General features: G+C 40.0%; 4 protein-coding genes across 8 annotated transcripts; 2 read left to right on the top strand and 2 right to left on the bottom strand.

The window, feature by feature from the left end:
- The first annotated feature begins 1,027 nt into the window (after positions 1-1,027).
- LOC127952103 (uncharacterized) lies at positions 1,028-9,768 on the top strand. Of its 4 annotated transcripts, none has more exons than XM_052550387.1 (4): positions 1,028-1,252; positions 1,467-8,265; positions 8,389-8,430; positions 9,373-9,768. In XM_052550387.1, the coding sequence occupies exon 2, from the start codon at positions 1,730-1,732 to the stop codon at positions 7,598-7,600; it is 5,871 nt and encodes a 1,956-aa protein (XP_052406347.1). In that variant the 5' UTR covers positions 1,028-1,252; positions 1,467-1,729; the 3' UTR covers positions 7,601-8,265; positions 8,389-8,430; positions 9,373-9,768. The 4 variants fall into 4 exon arrangements, with proteins under 4 accessions (XP_052406347.1, XP_052406348.1, XP_052406349.1 ...); XM_052550388.1 differs by having other exon boundaries at positions 1,028-7,623; positions 7,723-8,265; XM_052550389.1 differs by having other exon boundaries at positions 1,028-7,859; positions 8,074-8,265.
- A 297-nt stretch (positions 9,769-10,065) lies between these two features.
- Positions 10,066-17,801, bottom strand: LOC127952104 (conserved oligomeric Golgi complex subunit 1). 2 transcript variants are annotated; one of them, XM_052550391.1, is made up of 14 exons: positions 17,410-17,800; positions 16,693-16,937; positions 16,296-16,477; positions 16,004-16,171; positions 15,319-15,475; positions 15,036-15,246; positions 13,919-14,704; positions 13,592-13,738; positions 12,530-12,691; positions 12,289-12,413; positions 11,982-12,090; positions 11,716-11,825; positions 11,268-11,349; positions 10,066-10,654 (listed from the first exon to the last, which is right to left on the bottom strand). In XM_052550391.1, exons 1-14 carry the CDS (start codon positions 17,716-17,718, stop codon positions 10,517-10,519), a joined length of 2,931 nt encoding a protein of 976 aa, XP_052406351.1. In that variant the 5' UTR covers positions 17,719-17,800; the 3' UTR covers positions 10,066-10,516. The 2 variants fall into 2 exon arrangements, with proteins under 2 accessions (XP_052406351.1, XP_052406352.1); XM_052550392.1 differs by lacking the exon at positions 10,066-10,654 and adding an exon at positions 10,679-11,099 and having other exon boundaries at positions 17,410-17,801.
- A 729-nt stretch (positions 17,802-18,530) lies between these two features.
- On the top strand, positions 18,531-20,355 carry LOC127952110 (small integral membrane protein 22). Its single transcript, XM_052550401.1, has 4 exons — positions 18,531-18,675; positions 19,095-19,240; positions 19,327-19,394; positions 19,509-20,355. Exons 2-4 carry the CDS (start codon positions 19,114-19,116, stop codon positions 19,554-19,556), a joined length of 243 nt encoding a protein of 80 aa, XP_052406361.1. The 5' UTR covers positions 18,531-18,675; positions 19,095-19,113; the 3' UTR covers positions 19,557-20,355.
- A 64-nt stretch (positions 20,356-20,419) lies between these two features.
- Positions 20,420-26,741, bottom strand: rogdi (rogdi atypical leucine zipper). The gene is made up of 11 exons (XM_052550400.1): positions 26,543-26,741; positions 25,888-25,959; positions 25,715-25,800; positions 25,499-25,553; positions 23,881-23,961; positions 23,626-23,721; positions 22,580-22,678; positions 22,389-22,502; positions 22,234-22,283; positions 22,005-22,131; positions 20,420-21,416 (listed from the first exon to the last, which is right to left on the bottom strand). The coding sequence occupies exons 1-11, from the start codon at positions 26,618-26,620 to the stop codon at positions 21,375-21,377; spliced, it is 900 nt and encodes a 299-aa protein (XP_052406360.1). The 5' UTR covers positions 26,621-26,741; the 3' UTR covers positions 20,420-21,374.
- Positions 26,742-27,124: the final 383 nt, after the last annotated feature.

Raw genomic sequence — 27,124 nt, 5'->3', positions numbered from 1 at the left:
CATCCCTTTGACACCCCTGGCATACCACAACATAACAACAATCTAAAAAAAAAATGTTTTTGTAATTTTATTTTATTTTTAAACTGCATGCACATCATGGTAATTGTCAGTTGCTTAGCACACATTTTTCTTTCTTTGCTGTTTTTGCAGTTGCTATGACATGGTCAGGATATTGTTGCATGGATCACCAAAAATATGAACATGGACAATGATGGTAATTGTGAAAATATATTGTTTTGAATAAATAATGGTCTGGAAACAAATATATATATATATATATATATATATATATATATATATATATATATTACCCAGCACAATAATGTCCTTGAATGCCTTTTGACAGAGGCTCAATCATTTAGCACAATGTTAGTGGCCTTCGGGTATATCTACCTTCTGCAGGACCACAGAAAACTTTTTCTCAGACCAGGCGGCAGTTTTTACTGCTTTCAGGTAAATGTGTCAGGAGACCTTGTATCTATAAAAATGTTTTAATAGAGGTGCACAGTACAGGTGACGTTTCCCTTCGGTCTAGACCCCCTATTTCTGGCCTGTGCAGAAATGGAAGACTGAGGACACTGATTATGGTTTGTAATCTTTTGTATATTAAATTTTTTTTTTTTGAGAAGTTGCTTCAAATAGGCCTTTCATTTACCCATGTAAAGAAAGAGACATTTTTGTCACCAGCCCCTAATAAAGATGTTTTCTGTCACTAAAGCAATCTATCTGGCAATGAGAAACATTCGAAAAAAGGGAGTGCTTGATGCTTATGAGCAGGTTGGTAAAAATATTAATTTGAATACTCATTTAGTTATTATTTAGAATCAGCTTGACTGTAAGAAAGTGGCAGGATTTAAGCAGATGAAATGATGGAGATGTCTAACATACATTGCTAGAGAGAAGTCACTAGATTAAAAATTACAGGCTCAACTTTAATTCAAAAATCAAACATATTAATGGATGAATTGTTCACAATAAGATGCATTTAGATAATAGCTAGTGTGAATTTCAATTTCATGCTGACTGTCATGCCACTTAAAGGAAAATAATAATAAAAGGCTTTTGTTTTTGGGTTTTAACAATGTAGTGTAATATGTTTATCTTTGTAACTGTAGTGACGCGCTACTGCGCACGTCACGAATCAGGAAGTTGATCGCTATGCGATAGTCAATCGCAACAGCCTGCAATCTCTCTCAGTCACCTGTTTCTCCAGCGATCGCGTTTTTCCTTTCCCTTTGCTAAAGCAACGTCTGTGAGTATTTCTTATCATGCAATATTAGGATAATGTCTATTTTTATCTTTGTGAGACTATTGAGAAGGCTAAGTTTGCTTTATGTTATTACTGCTGATTGTTTACTAGCTCGATTTTGTTTATCATATACATCACCGCTGTGTAGATAATCCGTTCTGTTTTCTCTGTATTTGGATCTAATATTAATATACATCTCATTTGCATTGTATTACAGTTTCACAATATTCCCAGTAAATTTTATGGAGATTAATCATCTGTGTCCTGGAGTTTTCTTGGGAGTGTTTAAGCTGAATGGAGCGTAGTCCATGACAGTGAAAAGACGGCGACACAGCTAATGAGGGACACAAGGATCGCTTTTTCACGGAGCAATTTAATGCCAAGAGAAGTGGCCAACGCTACAGCATTACAGTGTGCTTCTCATGTTATTGACACCGGAGTGAGTCACGATGTCACAACGAAGCAACAGTAAAAAAGGCAATGAAGATATCCAGTCAGAGACTGTGCGTTCAAGAATCAGTCGTGCATCTGGTACATCGTCCAGCTCGAAGATTAGTATGGCTGTCGCCATGGCAAAGGCAAAGGCTGAAGCAGCAAGCTAGAGCAGCACACACGCAGAAAGAAATCGAACTTAAAGTAGAGCAAGCTCGTGTTCAAGCCAATCTTGATGCATTAAACGAGGAGAAAGAAAAGGATGCTGCCATAGCAGAGGCAAATGCTCTTGTTGCCGGATTACAAGATATGGGTTTTGAAGTATGCAGTAAGGCTAGCAGCCAGGTTCCTCAATCGGTCAAAGACCAGCGAGTCGCCGCTTATGTGTCAGCACAAGCCAGCCTATGCAGCAAAGGTTTATCGGTAAGAAGAGGTAGTGACTATACTTCACCAACGCTGCATCCTCCACATTCTCAAACTAATGATGCAATCATCTCAACGCCTCACCCACTCAGCACGAGTCAAAATCAAGCTGCTGCTTCTGCAGACACTATGCCACATCAAGTTTATCAAGCTCCTCAGACCAGTGGAGTGCCGCTACAACAAAGCTACAATCCAGCGTTTAACACTTTCTCAGTTCTTCAGCGTGATGAAAGTCGCTTGCAACAGAACGTCAAATCGGATCCCTCCCCTCCTGCGCGCGCACATGTTCACAAGACACCTTATGAAGCTAGCTATGATCATTCTACTTCCACTGGAGATCTCATCAAATACCTAGCTCGTAGCAGCCTGGTGACTTCAGGTTTATCCGCATATGACGATCAGCCAATTAACTATTGGGCCTGGAAAACATCGTTCCTGAATGCTATAACCGATCTAGACCTGTCGGCTGCAGGAGAACTTGACCTCCTCACCAGGTATCTAGGAAAAGAGTCAACAGAGCAAGTAAGAAGAATTAAAACTGTCAACATTAAGGATCCAGTCATTGGATTGCGCATGGCATGGGAACGCCTTGACAAAGTATATGGATCACCAGAGGCCGTCGAGCAGGCTTTGTTCAACAAGCTAGAAAACTTCCCGAAGGTTACGATGAAGGATCCACGAGGACTCAGGGATCTAGCCGACCTGTTATCGGAGCTTCAAGCAGCCAAAGAAGATAACTATCTGGCAGGCTTATCGTATTTGGATACCTCCAGAGGTATTAGGCCTATTATCGAGAAACTACCATACAACATGCAAGAAAAGTGGCTTTACCTTGGAGCAAAATACAAACAGGAACATTTGGTTAGTTTTCCACCTTTCTCCGTGTTTGTAGACTTCATCACCATGGAGGCAAGGGCTCGCACTGACCCAAGTTTTAACTTCTTCACGGAAGCCACAGTGGAGAGAAAGAGTAAATGGGAGAAACCTACTAAGACACCAGTATACGTTCACAAGACGCAGGTCTCAGGGGTTTCTAAGGCAGAATATGGAGAAAGTACAGAACGTATTGATCCCAACAAACACTGCCCCCTGCACAAGAAGCCTCATCCTCTGAGGAAGTGCAGAGGCTTTCGCGAGAAGAGCATAAATGATCGTAAACATCTTTTGAAAGAGCATCATATCTGCTTTCGCTGTTGCTCCTCCACAGACCACATAGCAAAGGACTGCACCGCTGAAATAAAATGTACAGAGTGTGGGAGTGTGGCTCATGTGACAGCACTTCACCCCTACTCACCTACCTGGAAATCTAAGGCATTCCCTTCCACTTCAGAGGATGGTGGGGAGGAGGACAAAGCAGAAATCAGAGAGGTTAAGTCGACGTGCACTCAAGTATGTGGTGAAGGATTGAGCGCTAGGACATGTGCTAAGATCTGCCTTGTTAATGTGTTCCCCAATGGCTGCAAGAATGAGTCTAAGAGAATGTACGCCATACTAGACGAACAGAGCAATCGCTCCCTAGCACGGTCGGAGTTCTTTGAGATTTTTAAGATCTCTGGAAATTCCTACTCATACACCCTCAAGACCTGTGCAGGGTGTTCAGAGACGGCGGGAAGGAGAGCCAGTGGTTATACTGTGGAGTCGGTGGACAAGAAAATTGGCATTCGTTTACCTACACTCCTGGAGTGCAACCAAATCCCTAACGTTCGCACTGAGATTCCTACGCCGGAAGCAGCCTACCATCAAGCCCACCTAAAGCGTATCGCTGATAAGATTCCGCCTTTAGATCCGGACGCCAAAATTCTCCTCTTACTGGGGAGAGACATCTTACAAGTACACAAGGTCCGAGAACAGATTAGCGGCCCAGGTGATGCACCGTTTGCGCAAAGGCTTGATCTAGGATGGGTCATCATTGGTGATGTGTGCCTTGGAGGTGCTCACAGAACACAAGAGGTGAGAAGCTACAAAACAGCCATTTTCGAGAACGGCCGTACGAGCTATCTCCAACCATGTAACAACCAGATCAAAATAAAAGAGGTATTTGAGCAAGCGTTTAGACCTCAGCATCATTCAGCACCAATCTCCATCAGTGGTTCCATGACGCTCAGTGGAGGCTGCTTAGGGCAAACTGTCTTCGCTCGTTCTCCCGATGATCATAGACTCGCTGCATCCATGGAGGATCTAGAGTTTCTGAAGATAATGGAAGCCGAGTGTTTTCAGGACAGTTCTGGAAGTTGGGTCGCACCTTTACCCTTTCGGTTGCCGAGACAGCGGCTGCCCAACAACAGGAAGCAGGTTTTTGACCGTTTTGTCTCGCTCCAGCGCTCACTGGACAAACGACCACAGATGAAAGCCGATTTCCTAGAGTTTATGGAGAAGATGTTCAAGAAGGCACACGCTGAAGTTGCTCCACCAGTACAGCCTGGACAAGAGTGTTGGTACTTACCCCTGTTTGGTGTGTATCATCCAAGGAAACCAGATAGGATTCGTGTGGTCTTCGACAGTAGTGCATCATGTGAAGGAGTGTCGCTCAACGATGTCTTGCTAACTGGTCCCAACCTTAATAATAGCCTGTTAGGTGTCCTTATGAGGTTCAGGAAGGAACAGGTGGCGATCACTGCCGACATCGAGCAGATGTTCCACTGCTTTGTAGTCAAGGAAGACCATCGTGACTTTCTTCGCTTTCTGTGGTACAGGGACAATGACCCTACCTCCGACATCATTGATTACAGAATGCGGGTGCACCTTTTTGGGAATAGTCCCTCGCCTGCCGTTGCAGTGTATGGTCTGCGACGGGCAGCTAAGAAAGCAGAAGCAGACAATGGTAGTGATGCAAGAAGATTCATCGAACGCGAGTTCTATGTTGACGATGCTCTGAAGTCCTTCAGCACAGAGGAAGAGGCCGTCAGCGTCCTAGGGCGAGCACAGAAGATGCTTGCAACTTCTAACCTCAGGCTACACAAAATTGCTTCAAACCGTATGGCAGTTATCGAAGCATTTCCATTTGAAGATCGCACCAAGGACATCAACAGCTTAGATCTTTTCGTTGATGATTTGCCAATACAACGTAGCCTTGGATTGCTCTGGAACATGCGCACAGATACATTCATGTTTCGAATCGAAGATGACCAGAGGCCATTCACTCGTAGAGGAGTGCTTTCGACTGTGAACAGCCTCTACGATCCTCTAGGATTCCTCGCACCCATCACGGTCCATGGAAGACTGATACTCAGAGAGCTAACTAAGCAAGCAGAGGATTGGGACACACCTCTTCCCAAAGACATGGAGACTGAATGGACTAGATGGAAACGATCGCTCCAAGATCTGGAGGGACTCCAGATACCACGTCCTTATACGTCATTCTCCACTGCAGGTGCTCTAAGAAGAGAGCTTTATGTCTTTGCAGATGCATCGGTAAAGGCAATAGCAGCCGTAGCCTACATCAAGGTGACAAGCCACCAGGAACAGACTGAGATTGGCTTTGTCTTTGGGAAAGCAAAGTTGGCACCTCAGCCCGATCTAACCATTCCAAGGCTTGAGCTTTGTGCGGCTGTACTCGCCATCGAGATCACTGAGATGATAGTTTCAGAGATGGACACTATGTTTGACAACATCGTCTACTACACAGATAGCAAGGTTGTATTGGGATACATCCAGAACCAGTCGAGAAGATTCTATGTCTACGTACACAACAGGATCCAAAGAATCCGTCAGTCACCTTGTTCTGGCCTTTGGAAGTACGTCCCAACACACCTAAACCCAGCCGACATTGGATCAAGAACTGTGACTTCAGACTTGCTTAGCAGCACAACTTGGCTCAAAGGTCCAGCCTTTCTTCATGAGGCGTCTTTGCATTCACCTGAGATTCAAGAAGCTTACGACCTTATCGACCCTGACGCTGACTCTGAAGTGCGTCCCCAGGTGGTGGCAAGCTTCACTCGTGTTACTAAAGATGTGATACATCCACAACGCTTCGAACGTTTCTCCAAGTTCAGCACTCTCCTTACAGCCGTAGCTCGCCTCATTCATGTGGCTCGTTCCTTCGCTCACTCTATCCAGGATGAATGTCAAGGGTGGCATGTCTGTCGACCTACAGAGGAAGAATTGTTGAAAGCCAAAGTGTGTATTGTGAAGAGTGTCCAGAACGAGTACTATTCAGAGGAGCTGAAGTGTATTAACTCAGGATCCAACCTTCCACCAAATAGCAGCCTTTGGAAGTTGCACCCCATCTTAGACCAAAACCAACTTCTTAGAGTAGGAGGTCGAATTGAGCAATCGGATCTGAGTATGGATGAGGTTCATCCCATCATCATTCCTGGCCGGCATCATCTAGCTACTCTGATTGTGTCTCACTATCACGACGCAGTGAAACACCAGGGAAGACATCTGACCGAAGGTGCCATTCGAACAGCAGGATTTTGGCTAGTGGGAGCTAAACGCTGCATTAGTAGTTTACTTCACAAATGCGTCACTTGTAGGAAACTGAGAGGCAAAATGGAACATCAGCAGATGGCAGCTCTGCCAGCAGAACGGGTACAAGTAGCACCTCCTTTCACTTATGTAGGTGTCGACGTTTTTGGACCCTGGGAGATCGTTTCACGTCGTACAAGAGGAGGAGTCTTCAACTCTAAACGATGGGCTGTGATGTTCTCTTGTATGTGTTCGAGGGCAGTTCACATCGAGGTGATTGAAGCCATGAGTACCAGCAGTTTTATCAATGCCTTGAGGAGATTCTTTGCTATCAGGGGCCCCGCAAAGCAGATACGTTCCGACTGCGGAACTAACTTCATCGGCGCTTCTCGTGAATTAGAAATGGACCTGTCGAATCCTGGTTTCAAACGAGTAGAGGAGTACTTGAACACCCAGAACTGCACCTGGGTATTCAACCCACCCCACGCATCTCACATGGGTGGGGCTTGGGAACGGATGATCGGCATTGCCCGTCGTATTCTGGATTGCATGTTGCTTGAGCAGAAAAGGTCTCATCTTTCACATGAAGTCCTGACAACCCTCATGGCCGAAGTAACAGCGATCATGAATGCCAGACCACTCATTCCAGTCTCGTCAGATCCGGAATCGCCTCTCATCCTCACCCCAGCGATGCTCCTAACTCTCAAGCTAGGCTCTGCGCCTCCTCCTCCATCAGGAAGCTTTCAAGAAGCGCATCTCATCAGAGTACAATGGAAACAAGTTCAGAGCCTAGCAGACATGTTTTGGAACAAATGGAAACATGAATACCTCAAAACATTACAGCTTCGGTACAAGTGGCAAGGAAAGAGGCCGAACCTTCAAGAAGGAGATGTGGTTCTCTTGAAAGACAATCAAGCTAAGAGAAATCAATGGCCAGTCGGTCTCATCACGAAAACCTTTCCAGAAGAGGATGGATTAGTCCGGAAAGTTCAAGTGGAAATTGTTAAAGATGGAGCCAGAAAGGCCTTTTCTCGGCCTGTTACAGAAGTAGTTTTGCTTCTTTCTTCAAAGTCTGATTCTGTCAATTGATGTGGGCTCTTCAAAGACCCCAGGTGGGGAGTGTCATGCCACTTAAAGGAAAATAATAATAAAAGGCTTTTGTTTTTGGGTTTTAACAATGTAGTGTAATATGTTTATCTTTGTAACTGTAGTGACGCGCTACTGCGCACGTCACGAATCAGGAAGTTGATCGCTATGCGATAGTCAATCGCAACAGCCTGCAATCTCTCTCAGTCACCTGTTTCTCCAGCGATCGCGTTTTTCCTTTCCCTTTGCTAAAGCAACGTCTGTGAGTATTTCTTATCATGCAATATTAGGATAATGTCTATTTTTATCTTTGTGAGACTATTGAGAAGGCTAAGTTTGCTTTATGTTATTACTGCTGATTGTTTACTAGCTCGATTTTGTTTATCATATACATCACCGCTGTGTAGATAATCCGTTCTGTTTTCTCTGTATTTGGATCTAATATTAATATACATCTCATTTGCATTGTATTACAGTTTCACAATATTCCCAGTAAATTTTATGGAGATTAATCATCTGTGTCCTGGAGTTTTCTTGGGAGTGTTTAAGCTGAATGGAGCGTAGTCCATGACACTGACTTTAAAATCATAATGCTGTAACACTGAGGAGGAATACAACAAACTTCACAAATGGATTTTTATTGTGATGCAAGCTAAAGAGCAGTACCAGTGAGTTTCTCTACTCGACTGCTTTCTTTACAAACATGCATGGTTACTTTTTCAGTCTTTTCAGTCTCTGTCATATATATGTGTGTCATTTGGTTTGTCCCTTTTCTTCCTTTTCTTTTACAGCCTGGGATCGTCACATTGAGCCTAATGTGGAGGAGGTAACTGGTAAGTGTACATGTGACCCCTTAATATCTATTAAGCCAAAGTCACCAGACTCACTCTTCTGGAGTATTACTCAAGATTGATCTCGTTTGCTGATTCTATTTTAAAGCGTCAGTATTAACAGTCGTTAAAGCTATTATGGAGATAGTTCACCCAAAAATGAAGATTATGTCATCAATGTTGTTACAAATCTGTGTGACATTATTTCTTCTGTGGAACACAAAAGAAGATATTTTAAGCAAAGATGAGAACCAAACACCATTGACAATTGACATTTTTCCAAATAATTAGTCGTAAAGGATGAGTAAAAGAGAGTCAACATGAGGAAGAGTAAATTATATACATTTTTTAATTGTATTTGGTTGAATATTATACCTTTAATATTTAAATGCATATTTCATATTTAAAAATGAATTATCCCTTTAATATTTAAATACACTTTTAATATTCAAAAGACAGAATACTGTAAGTTACACTACAAGTCTGGGGTCAGTGAGATTTGACATTTAATATTAATATTTTGTGAAAAAAATTAAATGAAAAGGGTACAGTAAATACATGTATAATTCTACAAAAAAAAAAAAAAAACTTTTCATAAATAGCTACTTTTCTTTTTAACTTTCTCCACAAAAAACTGTTTTCGATATTGATGATAATAAGAAATGTTTTTGGGGCACGAAATCAGAATGATTAGAATGATTAGGATCATGTGCCTCTTGAAAATTCAGTGCTAGGGCCCTTATTACAGTATTAACTGTATTTTTGTTCAAATATATGCAGCATTGGTGGTTAGCAATGAAAAGTGTTGTCCGTGTGTTTGCACATTTTGTTGATATTGCTACAGTTTCTTTAGTGCAATTTCTACACAAGTCACTTCAGAAATATAAAACACGTGTCACCAAACCAACGGTATTTTGCTATAAAAAGGCTTGCTCTCCCCCTCAGTGAGGCCCAGCTGCAGCAAAACATGAGGAACCGCAGGCCGAGCATCAGCCCCATCATCACCTGCAGAAGCAGAAGGAAGAGAAAGCAAAAGCAGCAGGCGCAGCTGGACCCATAAACATTAAAAAACTGATGGCCAGCAAACTAGATCCCAAATAGAAAGCTGGAGACAGAAATATACATGCTGCATGATTTACAGATGCATTACAAGGTTTCATATCATAGAGACTCGAAGTTTAATTCTTCCATGAAATTTGCTGAATGCATAATTGCTATCAAATCTATATAAATAACAGTTAAACTATGTACAAATGGCTAACAAACAGCTAGTTCCTATCATTTGTATTGCCACATAATGATGTATTTTTGTAGTTTGCTAAATACAGTTTTTTCAGATTACACTTGTTCCCATGTGGTGATTCTGTTCATCCAACACAAAAAAACGGAGTTTCTTTCGATCTCGGTTTACCTGTGTAGCAGTTTCCCCATTATAGTGTAAAGATGTTTTGAATGGGTGCTATAGTCATGGTGAATACCTGTATGTCTTCTGTAAAACAGTAAGGACAGCATGTTTATTGGTTCAGTGCTGTGTGTTCATAATATTGCCTGCAGTGTTGAAGAAGCTTCTTGGAAAATCTAGTTAATCTTTTCTTAATTTAAATCAGTTTAAATGACATATCTAAAGTCGAAAAGTCATTGTGTTCAAATTTCTAATCTTTAACTTTAATGATTTCTCAGATACAAAAACATTTAAGGGAATATACACAATCAAACTCCTAATTAGGGTAACAAATGAGGATATCATGATAAAAATATATATTTACGCCAAGATGTAGTTTTCCAAAGAAAAATATAGACCTAAATTGTGTTTGAGATTCACTCAATTATAATTTTAATTAGAATAAAATAATTAAAATGTCACAATATAATAGCTAATGTGCTTGATAAATACAAAGTTGTAATTTCTATTAAATTTCCCACCTTTATTAATTAATATGCTTTGCATTGCAATTTCTCTTTATATCATGTGATTTTGTGAGAATAGGCAATACAGGACACGGTTTTAACATTTCAAAATGTATTTTAAATATTGTTTTACATAGTGTTGTATGCGGTTAAAAAAAATACCAACTTTTTCAATAAAAGTTTATTTGGCCATGCCAGAAAGCCAGCCTAATTTAAAGAGAGAAGGGGCTGTGGATTCCTCTTCTTGATTGGCTAACTGCCTGAAGAGATTTCCTGGCCGGAAACTGTCCTGTGGAGCAGAAGCAGAGGAGGGAGCCACCTAAAATAAAATACTCATGTAAATTGCCTTAAAAACTGATTTGCATTTCATAATGTTGAGACACAGAACTTTCAAGTGTTTCAAGACAGCAAGAGCCAAAAAGTGTCACCACAAGCAAACGTTTTAGCAGTTTTAAGGGTGAGTGGAGAAATCTGTAGCTACATGATGCTTGTTTGCTTATAATACATAAGTATTAAGCTCAAGTTGAACCGTTGTGATTGATGATACTGAAACTGCTCAACAGCCTTGACCCTCAAGTTGCTCAATATTCATAATGTATTAGTTGAGTCTGAGTGCTGCTATGCCATGTGTTCCATTCACAAAGATGCGACCAAAGTGATTAAAGTGCAAAAAAAAATAAAAATGCACTGCAAGCTCACTGCAAAAACTGAACCAGCACCACACCATATCACATCACCTATCGCCTTGAGATCCAGTAGCTCTTCTGCTTGGGAGCATTGGTAGAAAGTGACTCATTTGCAAACCCATCATTTTTCTTTTTTAAATAAACATAATGGTGTACTATTACAGTGGCTCAATCGTTTACTCTTTTTAAAGCATGCCAGCAGAAGTATCAAGAGTACTGTACACACCAAATGCTTAAGCAACCTACCAGTGGTCTAGTGAGATCTGCTCCATGTGTGGCTGAATTATTCTTCCGAGAGTTCGTCATACTCAGTGGCAGCAATCCAAACCTTGAGGAGGGAATTTTATAAATAAAATTAAACACATAACATAAACATAATAAAATAAAATATAAATGAATGAAATCATTACATTTAGTGAAAATAATGCAGTAATTAATAATGCATTTTTATTTAACAATTTAAAAATACTCATTTTAAAAGATATATTTGTATAATTCTGTTTTGCATTTTAAATTGAACATAAAATTAGTATCAATAAAATGTGCTATTAAGAGTTCATGATGTCCGACTCCAAATATATTTTCATTGTCTTGTACAACAATGAAACACACAGCATGACAGCAATAAACTAGCTATAAATACATAGCAATGAGTTAAACGGTGTGAAGTGTAAGATAAGAGCTTTATACTGACCGGATCTGGCTGCTTGCCAAAGGAAGGATGTTGTATGGTTCCTGAGAGTTGATATTGTTGGTCCTCGAGGTAAACTGCTTCTCCGTGCCAGTCAACAATCCTAAAAGCACCTAGAAACAACATGAGACAGCTTTAATAGTTCTGTTAAGGAGTGTAAAACACTGTTAAAGGCAGCAATCACCACGCCAACATATATCACATGACAAAATGTAAACTGAATGAGCCAACTAAACAGGGTTAGCAGGAGAAAACCGGTCTGTGCTTACAGAGCTCCTTTGTGATAGTCGGTTGAGGTTACTGTTCAGATGGGGAGTGAAAACGTCCAGGTCAAACGGATCAATGTGGCTTTCCAGTGAGTCGCAGACCTGCTGGATCCTTTAACAAACAACAAGAATTTAAGGAAAAGTGTAAAGAGGTCTGCTGCTTAGGAAAGAGCTATTCTTGGTGTAATCGCTTGTGCTTTGTTTTGAAGCTGGAAGTTCAAGTCACGCTATGCTTGTGTTTTCATGACCAATCATTGCTGTCACTTCCTACTGAGGTCTCGTGGCCATCCCTTGCCTATGAACGGGTTACCTTGGGTCTTGCTGAGAGCGGGAGCTCCTGCCCTCTTCAAGGCGGGACCCTAGAGTGGCACTGAGATAGCGAAGGTCAAACAGCAGCTGCAAAGCTCTGCTCTGGGTCATGGGGAGGCCTGCATCCTAGAGAGGAGAGAGAGAGAGAGGAAAGAAGGTTTTATAGATTTATTCCATTATTACAGTGGCTAAACAGGAATGAACATGTATAAAAAAAAAAAAAAAGTGTTTGATTGTCTCACCTTGCTGTGTGTTTTTTGAGTGAGTTTTTCATACTCACTCACCACCTGATCTAGACAACCCCGCAAGAGGTCCAGGAGAGTGACCTTTGGTAACGCGTGACCTCCGACCCGATTGACCTCAAGGCACAGATGAAAGAGTAACGACTGAACATACCATGATGGCTGTAGGGAGAAAGAAATGAAATGACTCTTTTATCATTTGAATAGCAACATCCTTTCAGTTTAATAAAACACTTTGCAAAGGTTTTCAAAACAGGTGGCCACACGGGGGTGCTAGGGAGGCCGCAAAACATAATTACATTTTGTTCATATTAAAGGGATAGTTCACCCAAAAATACAGAGAAGAATTTGTTGAAATTTTAATTTTTGTTTTCTTTGCACACAAAATGTTTTCAGTTTCGTAACACTACAATTGAACCACTGATGTCACATGGAGCATTTTAATAAAGTCATAACTACCTCTCTGGGTCTTGAATGGGTCAGTAACATCACTGTCTATGGAGGGTCAGAAAACTCTCGGATTTCATCAAAAAATATCATAATTTGTGTTCTGAAGATGAATAAAGGTCTTACTGGTTTGGAACGACATGAGGGTGAGTAATTAATGACAGAATTTACATTTTTAGGTGAACTATCCATTTAAAATATAAAACAGCTATTTTAAATTGGAGTCATATTTCACAATATTACAGTTTTTATTGTATTTTTGATTAGACAAATACAGCCTTGGTGAGCAGAAGAGAGACCTTTCAACAACATTTAAAAAAATCTTATGGATTCCAAACTTCTGAAAGCTGCTGTAGCATATTAGTTTATCTTCTGTAAACGGATCATTATAGATGAAAATACATAACTCACTTAATTTTTTTTTTTTAAGGAAGGTGGTCCCTAAAAAATGTATAATGATATTAAAAAAACTGTAGAAAGTTTGGAAACACAATATGCAATAAGGTATAAGAAATTAAGAGGCTCAAGTTAAGTCTCATTAATGTATTTAATATATAAATAATATTTGATATATATTAACTTTAATAATAATAAAAGGAATAATGTAGCCATTACCTGCACAGGGAGGCGGATTTTGGACATTATATTGTTTCCTGACTCGGTCTCTTCCTGTATTTCAAGCTCTTCCCAATTTGTGGAGGTACTCAGGATGGATCCAGCAGTTCCCGTGTGAAGAGGCGTAGCAAAGCTCCCCACAAGTGCCTGAAATGCATTTCTATTTATTTTATTTTTATGCAGAATATAAGCCTTAATAAGCTACCCTAATATATGTTCTCTGCATAAAAACATCCACACTAGTCATTTCCTGTATGGTCTTCCTGTTCTCAGAATGCACTGTTAACACCTGCAGCTCTTCCACAAACAGTGTGCTCTTCATCTTACCCTGGTGAGTGCTGAGCTCCAGATACCGTAGGCCTCCATGCTGCAGGACAGAAGCTCCTCGTTCAGACAGCTCCACTTAGCCTGTGCTGGGCTGACATCCGCTGCCTTGGCTGTGTTGCCTTTGCCTAACTTCTTGCCCTGTCGTGGAGTGCCTCTGCTCACGGGATCCAAGCCCCCCTGTTTCCCCAGAATGCACTGTTTCAGACTAGGACACAATTCCCCCATTGACTGGCATAGCCTGGCCATAAAGAGCACCGAATTTAACTGGTTGGGGTTGTTGGTCTTAGCCTGGGTGTTAGCAAGCTCAGCACGCACGCTGGAAAGGATGTCCCTGACACATGCCAAGCAGTGCTCTCTAAGAGTGTCCTCCACCGCTCCAGCATCCATATAGCGGTTAATAGAGGAGTTAGTGGTGACCGGGACCACCTCTGAAAGCTCCTTGCCATTTTTTTCAGAGGGCAAGTAGTGCTGCAGATCATCTAATTTGGCTTTGAGCTTGGAGTCCAGCGAGAAGCAGAAAGTCTGAACGCAGGGGGTGAGGGCCTGGGTCTTCATGGACAGACCGCTCTTCTGCTGTGGGGTGCGCTGGGCTACACTCACCCAGGCTGTGTCGCTGAGCAGGTCACCTTGAGTCTCAGACCACAGGAAAGCTGCAACGTCACTCTCGTAGTGCACCCCACGGCTGAAGCTCCCGGCTGTGGCTTGACCCTGCAGATCCCGCAGAGCTGAAGACAAGAGCTGTCTGGAGCTGCTGGAGATCCCTCCTGTGCCCTCCTGAGTGATCGCCTAGAGGGTAAACAAGTATTTCCATCCTATTAGCTAAAAAATGCACAAAATGATCATCTAGAACACATTTATGATCATCAAAACGATGTTCTAATAATCAGAACAACAGTGTTTTTTTTGTACAGTCAGTATATCATGTATATAGTCAGATGCTACACCCTAATTACAGGTGGCCAAAAGAGACGCGTTAAACCACATATTACATCCAGGTGTGAATGGCAATCTGTCTAGCCTGAATACTTGTGATGGGATCACAAGTGTATGTTCATATCAGTCAAGCGCTAACACATTTTATCAGACTAGTTAAACTAGTTAAATTGTTAACGAGTACCTGAAGTCGCTGCAGGAAGAGCTGATGCAAAAGGTCATCCCACAAGGCCAGAGGTCGCTCGAGGAGGGACTGACACACAGTGCTCCAGTGCTGACTGATGGACTCGCTGCCGAGCAGTTCCCACACTGCATCCCGGATCGCAGCCAGACCCTTCAGACTCTTCACAAAGACCAGAAGGCTGCTGACCCCGCTGCGCATATCCTCCTTACAGCTATTGAAAGACAAATGAGCATTAAAAACAACTACTGAGAAATGTTAATTAGGATGTGTAGGAGGGACATACGTATCAATCCACTGCTGCAGCGTGTCTCGGAGCTGCTCCCTCTGTATCGGCTGCGCTAGCGTCCGAAGAGCAGGCTGGAAGTTCATCACTGAAGCAGGAAGGTATTTAAACCAGCTTCCTGTGCTCATCTCCTTGTCCAGAACTTTGTTCTCTTTCCCTGGATTTCACAGAAAAATCACTTTTTTTATTTGAACCCTTTCCAACGATGACTGTATGCTTTTGAGATCCATCTTTTCACACTGAGGACAACTGAGGGACTCGTGAACTGCAGTCAGCACAGCTGGTCAGGACAAGCAAGGGACTCATGAACAACTATCACTAAACAAAACAACGCAGCTGGGGATCATTCAGGTAACAACATCGATTAAGAACCAAGTGTATGTAAACCTCTGAGAAGGGCCATTTTTATAAATGCTGAAAAATCACTGAAGCGGTCTACACTGCCAAATGAATGGGTCACATCATGTTTGTATTCAGATGTTTATGATGAGAGAATTTGTGAGCTAATCTAAAGACTTCTGATTGGCCATTGCATTTATTGCACCAGCCAGAAACATGTGTGTATCTCGAATTTGGGGGCAGTTTTGTTCCTTTTGTTGGCATTTTTGCCCCAAGCTTTAATTTCAAACTCTGGTGGCCCCTTATGTTTGGGCATCACAACATGAATGAGAAACTGACAACTCACCAGAAGTGTTGGAGGTCACATTCTCCAAGGTGGTGAAAAGAAGGCCACATCCCAAACCGGTATCGGACACTTGGCCCTCCGGAGGCACATAAAACACAGCGTATGCCTGGTACAGAGTGGTGACCAGCAGCTCCACCAGAGAACAGACCTGTGCTTTCACACCAGCACCTAACAGAGGCACAGCACCACATCCCAATCAAGAACAACCACATGTAATCCTTATAAACTAAGAACTCATAAGTGTAAAGCTTCTATAAGCTGAAAGGTTCGAAATATTATTAAGGTTATTCACCATGCTGGGGCTGATTGAGTAGTTGCTGAATGGATGCTTTCCTAGCCAGCAGGAAATCAGCAAGCGCCTGGCGAGGGGAGCTGTCTTCCAGCAGCATGCTGGAGACCAGCGCTTCAGCGATCGCTTGATCAGACACAGCCCTGCCGCGCAGCACAGACTTACTCTCCAGCAAGATGGTAGACCTACAGAACAAAGACAACTAGCTTTTTAGTAAGAGAAAAAACTAAACCAAAGCCATTTAAGGGATAGTACAGGCCATAATGCCAACTGTCATCGTTTACTCACCATCATGTCATTCTAAACCTGTTCTAAACTGAAGTCTTATGGCTTTGGAACTACATCAGGATGAGTAAATGTCTTTTTGGTTTTCTTTGTTGGGTGTAATTCTATGATGTACCTGAAATGACCGGCAGCTGCTACCTGGCGCATCAGGATGGGGAAGCGAGAGAGGACGGGGCTGTACTGATGCCCTCCTCCCTCCAGGTGAAGCTGGCTGTGAAGGTGACAGCACAGCAGGTAGAGCTGTGTGGCCTGCAGGTACTGGGACGACTCCAGCGCGCTCCACACACGCTCTGGGATTTCCAGGAGGAGCTTTATCTGGGATGCCATCGTGTAGAATCTCTCCTGCGACGGTTTCTGAGCCTGCCAGCAACAGAACACATCGATATCAATCTCATGAGTCACTAACAATGTTGGGGTTTAATGGATAATGATTAGGGCTGCAAAAAGTAAATTTCAGAAACTTTCCAGGATTTGTTTTTATTTTTTATATTTGAGTTTCATGAATTTGTCAACAGTGTAAAACATCATTTATGACAGTGGTGGTAATTCAGTATAATGGAGCTGCAGTTTTGTCCAGTAGTCTTGATTCAATCTTTCAATGAAGTGAGTCATATATTTGCCAATGTTTAAAACATGATTTAATGACATATTTTATTTGTACCATATTGAGCGAGGAGAAAATGAAAGAAACACGCTGCACTCATGCAGGCGAGAATCTCTGGCCACACTGGATAAATTAAGTCAGAGTAAAAGCATGTATAAACTTTATTATTCTGATTTGTGCAGGCTGTTGGTGTTGTGTCCCAGCCAGGACTCCAGAGGAGAGCTTTACCTCCGCTCTGCCGCTGGACTGAGGGGCTTGTTTGGCCTGTTTCAGCTGGTGGCAGTAGCGGTACATGTCCTGGATGGACTGAACCACACTCTCCGAGCACTGTCTCATCTCACCGATCGTGTCAGCCGCATCGATCAAATCCCGGTACCGTTCACCGACCATCTGTCGAAGTTCCTCCTTCTTCTGCTCGATCTCTCCGCGCACTTTCCTCTCGATAGCGCGGATCTCCTCCGTACTGTAGCGCTCAAATAAAACCGTGGGGTCTTTAATCTCCGAGACCCGGACAGACTGGGCCGGTACCGTGGCCATCTCTTTAAAACCGAGCAGATAACTGCAGCACTAAAACCCGGAAGCACGAACAGCTCTCCTTCCACGTAAACAACGGGTCAGAGGTCACACATGGAATGTAGCGTGACAGCGACCCCTTTAGTGGATGTTTGGTACTGGACCCTCCGTCACAATAATAGTTTTTTCTTTCTTTCTTTCTTTCTTTCTTTCTTTCTTTCTTTCTTTCTTTCTTTCTTTCTTTCTTTCTTTCTTTCTTTCTTTCTCTATTTCTTTCTTTCTTGTTTTTGATTGTGATCTTGTAGTACAAAACCAGTCAGGAGTATCAGTATTTTATTGTATGCCAAAAATCACCAGGCTGTTGAGTAAAGATAATATTCCATGAAGATATTTTGTAAATTTCCTACCATCATTATATCAACGTTTAATTAGTAATATGCATTGCTAAGAACTTCATTTGGGCATCTAATTAAAGGCGATTTTCACAGTACAAGTTTTTTTTTTTTTTTTTGCACCCTCAGATTCCAGATTTTTAATAGTTTGTCTCACCCTAACAATCCATACATCAATGGGAAGCTTATTTATTCAGGTTTCAGATTATGCAATATAAATCTCAATTTTAAAGCATTGTCCCTTGTGACTGGTTTTGTTGTCCAGGGTCACATATTTTTCAATTATGTTTGTTTACCATACATTTGTTACCTGAATCTGAATACATAGCAAATCTAAAGAAATTATGTATTGAATGAAATCCAGGCTGCACTTTACACCCTGTCAGCTGTTTTGATATTGAATAGGGTATGGTGTATTCTCCATGGTTAATATTTTGTCAACAGCACATACTTTATGACTAGATTCCTGTAGTTTTTATGCTATCATCGCACTTCCGCAAAAGGATCTCAGCGACTGAACAGCCTTCAAGATCTGCGCAGAGCAGCACAGCGACAGGTGTACACACCGGAAACACCACCAAAACAGCAGGTGAGAGATCGAGAAGTCCTCTCAAAGATACATTAGGACAGTTTGGGAAATAGAAAATAAGACATATTATAAAAAAAAAAAAAAAGTATGTGTTTATAAACGATTAGTCTACATGAGGATGGAGTTCATCGGCTTTCTTTGAAGCACGCCATTTCTCCCCTGTAATTACTGGTTTGTTTATTCAAAATCTATATACATTTTCTGTAGTTTAGAATATAGTTTATACCTTAGGATTCTCGTGGGGGTTTATTATCACTTGGTTAGCCTACTTTCAGTTCTTTTCGTAGAAAACTAGAAAGAACGACTTCCTGTTTCTTCAGGATGTCGTTTATGGGCATCAGGCTTTTTATTTGTTTTCCAAGCTTCGATTTTAGAATATTCGTGAACAGCGTGTATTCATACAAGGTCCCTCCATTCAGGAATCTTCTTGTGTAAGTCATGGATAAGAACATTCAACAGGATTTTGAGAACCAGTTCAATGATGTGGTCTCAAGACTACAGTCGAAGAACATGTTTCAGTCGGACTGGGACATTGCCTCGTTTGCGGTTTTCTTCATCTTTATAGGTAAGGTAGAATTATGCAAAAACAAAATAAGAAACGAAGAGATGTAATTAAGAATCATTAAGGTGATATAAATTCAATGTCCATAGGCATGGTGCTGTTGCTGGTCATCTTGGTCCTCATCCGCTGCTGTTGTTGCTGCTGCTGTGATGAGAAGGTCAGAATAATGTTACTGGTGTAAACTCACAGATAACTACAGATCCACGAGACCATTATTTGAGACCTTTCATGAGATTTCTGGTGACTGACAGCAAGTGTTTCTTTGTTACAGCCAAGAAGACAGAAGGTGGGCATCGACAATATGGCAATGGAGCCGTGATCTTCCACAATCGACAGGCACCATTACTGTACATCTACTTAGTTCATCAGTTATGCCACCTAATCATTATTTATACGTGAACAAGTAAAATAATGGAGGAAAGAGAAATATATTTTAGGTAGATGCTTCCTTATAGGGATGATAAATGCAAAAACCTTTCCCTATTGTGTAAAAATGCTGTTAATATTTACTCAGGAAATTACATGATTTAAAAGGCATGGTCCATTACCAGATCCACTTAATCAGAGATTTTATATAGATGCATGCCCACCAGGTTTTGAAGACATTGGTTACTTAGAAACACTTTATTGAATCAACTTTCCTGGATGGATCCAGTGCAAATGGCCTCTATTGAAATGAACTTGTTTTTAGTCATTCTTTGAACAACATGTTTTTAGTCATTCTTTGAACAGTATGTTTAATCTGTTCATCTGGAATTTAGCTGTTAAAACTGGTCTTCCCAGATGCCACTAACCTGCAACCTCTTCCTGTAAGTGTTTTTAGTGGATTTCTTTCAAATGCTTGACTTTTAATTCTGAAATTTATATAATACTGTACCTACACACTATGTAAGATTTAAAACATAGAGAGAAAAAAAGGTTAAAATGGCAAACGGATAAGCAATGCTTTACTTGTGAAAACTCTTACCTTAGAAAAACGAGTATCAATATTTGTTTAACTTTTTTATAATGTACCACATTGTTTGTATAACTTTTAGACTTTGTAAACCCAAAATAAATAAAATGCATACCTTTAAATGAACAGCATATAGCAAATAAAATGTACCTTTGCATATTTATTTTATGTAGACATAAGCACTGGATAATTTATTCAGTGTAAATGATATGGGAGAAGAGCAAAAGTGAAGTTCATAATGTTGATAGTATGTTTATTGCACAAAATATTCCACATTAAGCATGAAATGTACATGAAAATAGCTTAGGTTTTACTTAAACGTGAATCAATAATCAAATTAACATGCATGAAGTCAATAAGGACACAAATCAAGTGCATTTGACATGAAATAAATAAAAATGTAACCATAGATAAACAAGACTGACAAAGTAAATGAAGCAGAGAAACCTTTCAGTAATGATCACAAACCCTGAACAGCATCTGAACTAATGCTCGGCATGATATTCCTTTTTCCATCATGGAATGCTGAACGCTGCTCCCTAATCAGCCAGTTACAGGAATGTGTGTAAGTTTAATGGAATATGTTCACTGTTAGCCGTCATTTAGTGTTTATATAGTCATACCAGTTGAGTCACAATGGCAAATACACTACTGGTCATTTATGCACATTCGAAAGCTATGCTTGTGCTTTTTCTGCATTGATGATAGTCCCTGGAATCAGATAATGTTCAAGTGTTACAACCCTTGGACTAAAAGGCAAAAACACTGGTCTAATGAGGTTGAAGAGGTCTCTCAACAAATCAACTGGAGCATTGTGTATTATTAGCATTTCCTTGCTAAAGCCTAAACACACAAAGATGAGGTTAACTTCGATATAGGCAAGATTACTGACAAACGGTCAACACTGACGATGACAAATACTGCAGAAACACAAAAACATGTCACTGAATACCTTCATCTGAAGACACTGTCGTTTCAAATGAATGAATTCAGCTTGTATACTACATACACAGCGCACTCTACTTCGACTGCAGAACACATACTGAACAATAAAGCACACAAAATGAATAAATACATGGTCATATAGTCACAATAGATTATTTCAGGGAGCTTGTTCATGGAATTCCTTGTTCCTAGTGCATAATAATTTAATCAGATTTATTATCATTGGTCAGTTATAGCTTAAAAAGGTCTGTAGTTCCAGAAACTAGAGAAGACAGAAATCTGCAAGTAAAAGGAAAGAAATGAACATGTGAATTGATCATCTGTTTAGATCTGCTCCCAGTGTCAAAGTTTTGCTTTGTGTTTTGATATTTGAATTAGTCTACCGGACGATCATTAACAACAATTGGTGAGTTCTCCATGTTATGAGCCACATTTTACACTACAGTTCAACCTTTGGGTTAGCATACAGTTTTTGCAGAATGGAGTAATAGCTGCTGAAAATTCTGCTCTGCCATCAAATAAATAATTTACACTTATAATAAATATATAGTACACAATAATATATATTATCGTATTTTTGGTCAAATAGATGCCGCCTTGGTATCAATTATGGTATGAGTTCAAATTTGAAAAAAATCTTAGCAACCACAAACATTTAAATAGTTGTGAATGTTTGACTTTAATTTCACATTCACTGTTCTAGGTTGAATAATAATTTAAGAAAAAAAATTTAACTTTTCTTATCGGACATACTTTAAAGAAATCTCTGCAAATCATTGTCAGCAATCCTAGTAATTCAATTAATCAAAATCAATTCTTTTTTTAGGTATTAGAATGTCAAGGTAATTAATCTTTGGCCACACCCACCTTATCTTTGAGCTGCTGACAGAGCTGCAGGGAAATGGTGAAAAACACCAGCGTGTCATTCAGCCACGGCACCACACACTCCACCTTATGGACGTGGCTTACCTCGAACTTGGTGTTGTTGTATTCGCTTGAGGACAAAAATCAAATGTGCCAAAAACCCATTATGAACTCTTGAAGACTGACTGCTGGTGTTGCAGCATGAAAACAAGGAAACGTGATGAGCACTTACAACATCGCTCCAGGATTATGCAGCACTGAGCTTCCTGCAGATTTGAAGTTCTGACAACAAAACAAATAAAGTGCATTTTAAAACACGCATGCATTCTTGTTAAGAATAAAAGTAAAAAAGGTTGTTTTATTCTTCCAGTGCCGATGGCTTGATACCTTAGTAGTGTTAGGCTGCAGTACATGTAGTTGATACACTGTCAAACACAGTTTACTGAGATTGATATAGAAGTTCACCATCACGTCACCAGGCATTGGAGGCGTGAACATTTTCTAGAAAGAACAGGAGATATATTCACAAGAGCGCATGGAGAATCCACATTAAGATGAAGTGATGATCCCAGACTAACCACTAGACCACTGGCTGCGAGCTCAGGAAGCGTCATGCTGGCCGGGGTCGTCAGTCTGTTTCTGGCTCGGCTCAACTGAAGCATTACTGCATCCATCAGCTGAAACACCAGAGGCATGCCACTAAGAGCAATCTCACTTCACATACAGTACCAGTGAAAATGTTGCCTGTAAGGAAAGTGCTACTACTGCTGAGTAACCTGTAGCCCAAAACATCTTTAAATATACTCATGTAGAGCTCAATTATGCACATATATACACGCGCACACACACACATGAAGAAAACCTGGGGCCAAACATAAGAAGGTTCACGAGTTCACATCTACGTATATGAATTCAGTAAGGTTATGCGTATTTGGCGTGCTGTCCGGCTGGAGGGCTCCGAGCTCGGGATGTGGCCCGAACCCAGAGTGCTCCCCCCGGTTGTGGTAAGAGTAGATGGAGGAGGGATGCTGAAAACCGTCAATGAACAGAGATAGGTTCTGCTGTTATTTATGCCTTGTCATGAGTTGATTACTGATTGGTCTCCACTTGTGTTAATCAGGTTAATGAACTGCGACTGCTTCTCCTGAACTTTGTTATAAAACTACATTTATTGAAAGACTTAAAGCTTGAAGAATTTGGATTACTGAAAATACTCGTTAAAATCATTCCAAGTAACCTTTTATAGTGAAGTTATCTTTTCTGTTGGACTCTACAGTCTTATATGGACTTTGTTTTTGTTTTTTAAATTTTGTTTTAAAATTACAACAATCTTTGGTAGCATTTAGCACGTTCACACTAGCATTGCACGCGTATGCACACACACACACGCACACACACGAGACAAGATGGAGCACATAAAAAAAAAAAAAAAAAAAGACAGCCTCTTTCTTAAAAAGAAAAAACAAAAAAAACTTCTTAAGTAAATATAAGAATTGATTAAGAATAAACCTGTGTACAAAGGAGGAATGTATTTGTTTTCAGAAGTTTCCTATATTATTTTTTCAGAAGCTTCTTTTTGAATCTGGCCCCTTACATCAACTTTAAATGTTTGTGAGATACAAACCTTATTGACCTCAGCCCCAGTTTTGAAGGTGTAGCTCTCATCACGGCTGCTCAATAACTGCAGGGCCTGATTCACATGGTTTCGGGCATCCTGAATCTGAGGAGGGGCAAGATGCTTTTAACAGCGCTTTTTATAATAAATCAGACCCCCCAAAAAATATTATGTTGAAATGAGGCATTTTTTAATTGGTTTGGTATATTCATTAATTTTTTTGAGAGAGAGAGAAAGAGTGAGTGAGAGAGAAATAAACATTACCTGCTGCAGTTTCCACTGTTTATCATCACGGAACGCAAAATGCATGACTTGACTGCTTTTAGCGACTTTAATATTAATATCCTGAAAAAAAAAAAAAAAGTACAAATTTATCTTTCCATTTTATATAGAATCTAATAACAGTGAAAGTAAACAATGAGCTCAGATAAACTGCACTGCAAAGAGTCATTGCACTTAGACTGGATGAGATAAAAATGATTTTGTTAAATACAAGCCGCGTCCCAAATGACACACTATGTACTTAATCAGTGTAAGAATTATATATAAGGTTATTTTATCATTCATATCAGAGTCTGTTAGCCCCTCCCCCTTCACTATGTAATTAAAGCTGGGGTCTGTTTCACAAAGGAGGTTAAGTGAAAAGTTGGAGTATGTTAACCCTGAAATGAGGCAAACTCTAGGTTTTCTGTTTCAGGATGGGAGGTTTGTCAAACCCGAGAAAGCAGGGTAAGTCAAGCCCATTTCTGAAAAAGAGGTAACTTATACTCATGTCAATTTACCATGGTAAATTACTCTATGAACCTTACCTGGTCAGGAGCAGGTTTTCTTAGATAAACCCAGAGATTCTTTCAGTCTCCTCCCCCTTTTTTAACACTTCATTGATGCACGCTGGAAAAATGCTCTTCTTACTAAGTGTTTTTTTTTGCCCCCCCCCCCCCCCCCCCAAGTACAAGTAAACGAGTGTTTAATAATGATGCAACCATTTAGAATTGTAATAAATATAATCATTTACAATCTGTTATTATTGCATCTTGTTAATGTATAACAATACTGAGGTGCAAATGTATCTGCCAGTATAAAGTATAACTAGCATCTAATTATTATTTACACTTAGCCTGTTGCAAAGAACTGCTACTTTAACATGGTAAATAGAATATATCACGATTTTCACTGTACATTTTTTCTGTAAATAGCATCTAGAGCTACTTGCACTAAGCCTACTGTAAATAGGATCTATTGCTGAGAAAGTATGTTAATTCCACTTCGTGTAAATAGCCACTGCCATATATTTCTTTCTCTATTGGCAGATCATTTGTAAAGTAAGAAAAAAAAATCACTTAAAATATTATTATTATTATTTTATATATATATTAGTTAATTTTTGGCGGGAGCTGTTGCCATGGTGAATCGTAATATCGGCTCTCCATTGATAATGGCATTTTAAAGTTGTGGTGCACGCGCTTAACTCAGAGTCAGTCAATTTAGAGTTGATAAAACCAACTCATTTCAGCTGTTGTGTAACCGAAAACTCACTCAGGGTAAGTCAACTCAGAGATCAAGTTTAAACTCAGAGTTGGTTGAACCTCCTTAGTGAAACGGGCCCCTGGGCCTGTCAAACATTATTATTGTTTTTTTCTTTAAAATTTTTTATCTCCGTTATTTAAGTGCATTATCCAGACATTTAAAGTGCACTTTTTCCTCTTGGGAATTTTCAGTGTGAACCCCGAACAAAACATCATTTAACAGAAGTACGTGATTTGGGATGCACCTATAGTCTTTTATACATTTTTAAAAAGTCCAGTTGAAGTACCAGAAGCAAAGCAGTGCCATTAGCGCTGAAAGCTGACTTTATTTACATGAGGCTGTGAAACATACTCACAGCTTGAGTCAAAGCTTCTCCTTGTAGTGTCAAAACCCCTTTCACCTGGTCCATCCTAAATCAGATGCAAATTAAACAAGATTTTAAAGTATTTCTATACATCTTCAGGTGTACTGTACACGTTCCCATAAAACTGTAATAACAAAAACCATACATTACTGTATACTTTAAATCTAAAATGTTCCAAACAGAAGAGTTTGATTTCACGGCTCTTACGTTGAGCTGCCCAGAATGAAGTTCTCTTGTTTCAGTTGTCCTTCACAGAGACCTGGAGATGGCACTGAAAAACGCCTTGATGCCTCCTTCGGTGGAAGCAGACAAATAACATTATAAATGCACTTTTTTGTATAATAATGCATAATGATTGTGTAGTGAGTATCTGAAGATACCTTCAAAATTTCTTGCAGCTGTTTTAGCACCGCATGGACCTCTTCTTTCAGCAGCCAATTAAATTCCTCCTCCTAAAGCACACACAAGTTGTACATATTGCGCTTAAAAAAATACATTTCGTCAAAAATGTGTTGAAACGCATCATGACTTCATCATTCTGCCTAATGTTTTATTTTGACTTCCACAGAAGAAAGGGAAGCCTGAAAGCCGCAGACAGGACAGTCACCCTTCATCACTTTTACTCTCATTTATTTAAATCCAGCCGAAGTCAGTGCCGCCTTTATTTTAAACAAAATAGCAAGCCAACAACATAAAGGTGCGTAAATTCTAACCATTTTTTAAAATATCCAGTTAAATCTGAATTAAATCGCTCGGTATGGTGCAGAAACAGCAGTCAGTATCAGACCAAAGTAACACATTAACATCGATGGATAAACTGAACAGAGCAATGATGATAAAGACAAATCACAGTCACGATTGTTTAACCATCTACACTGGGATGCATTTAGACTTTGTCCCACCAGCTGCTCTGCGTGGAAAAGCAATAAACACCTCTGCATCTGCAGCGCACCTGATATCTACCTCAGAATATGTTTTGTTTATAATCAAATCATTCGTCTGTGCAGCAGTGTACTGCAGAGATCAGTCTCTCACCAGCACAGTCCTCTCGGCTTGACTCGCGGCCGTCATCTTCACTAATTCAGAAAGAGCAGAGCGCTCCGCTCCGAGCATCACAATTCAACAAAACTGTGCTTAATCTGATGAAAATGACCCGAGCAGTCCCCTACTTAGTGACTCGTAAACAGTTAGGTTTGATATACGCCTCCTTATTCTGTGCTTCCGGTTTGTGTAACCTTGAAATCTTCCGGCTTCGAAAGGACAAGATTAATTTTATCGTTTATTTTTATTTTTTTTTAACGACGCCAAACACTATTTGAAAATGTATTTCTATTAATATATGTAAATTAAAAAAATAAGTAAAATACACCACTTTGTGTGTATATATTTATATCGTATATATATTTGGCTTAATGTTATTTTAGAATCATTATATTCTTATAGCTTTTTAATTGCTTTTAGCTTCATTTTTTTTTGTTTTTCATATTAATGTCACGTTTTTAAATGTTGTATGCATTTGTAATTTTATCAAATTTCTTTATTTAGAAAATATTTATAGGTATTATTTTTAAGTTTTATCTCTGGATTTGTTTTTAGTTATTTTAATACTTGAATTGA

The sequence above is a fragment of the Carassius gibelio genome, chromosome B3 (genome assembly GCF_023724105.1).
Source record: "Carassius gibelio isolate Cgi1373 ecotype wild population from Czech Republic chromosome B3, carGib1.2-hapl.c, whole genome shotgun sequence".
Classification (NCBI taxonomy): Eukaryota; Metazoa; Chordata; class Actinopteri; order Cypriniformes; family Cyprinidae; genus Carassius; species Carassius gibelio.
Note: the sequence above shows the minus strand (reverse complement) of the source record. Positions and strands in the feature narration are given on the sequence as shown.

Coding starts and splice junctions, on each gene's coding strand:
- LOC127952110 (XM_052550401.1), top strand. CDS start 19,114: ATGGATAAGAACATTCAACAGGATTTTGAGAACCAGTTCAATGATGTG. Junction 19,241..19,326: donor GGTTTTCTTCATCTTTATAG/GTAAGGTAGAAT, acceptor CAATGTCCATAG/GCATGGTGCTGTTGCTGGTC. Junction 19,395..19,508: donor GCTGCTGCTGTGATGAGAAG/GTCAGAATAATG, acceptor TCTTTGTTACAG/CCAAGAAGACAGAAGGTGGG.
- rogdi (XM_052550400.1), bottom strand. CDS start 26,620: ATGCTCGGAGCGGAGCGCTCTGCTCTTTCTGAATTAGTGAAGATGACG. Junction 25,960..26,542: donor AAGCCGAGAGGACTGTGCTG/GTGAGAGACTGA, acceptor TGTGTGCTTTAG/GAGGAGGAATTTAATTGGCT. Junction 23,962..25,498: donor GAGAAGCTTTGACTCAAGCT/GTGAGTATGTTT, acceptor TTTTTTTTTCAG/GATATTAATATTAAAGTCGC.
- LOC127952103 (XM_052550387.1), top strand. CDS start 1,730: ATGAAGATATCCAGTCAGAGACTGTGCGTTCAAGAATCAGTCGTGCAT.
- LOC127952104 (XM_052550391.1), bottom strand. CDS start 17,718: ATGGCCACGGTACCGGCCCAGTCTGTCCGGGTCTCGGAGATTAAAGAC. Junction 16,478..16,692: donor GCAGCTGCCGGTCATTTCAG/GTACATCATAGA, acceptor TTTGTTCTGTAG/GTCTACCATCTTGCTGGAGA. Junction 12,091..12,288: donor CGCTCTCAGCAAGACCCAAG/GTAACCCGTTCA, acceptor TGTTTGTTAAAG/GATCCAGCAGGTCTGCGACT.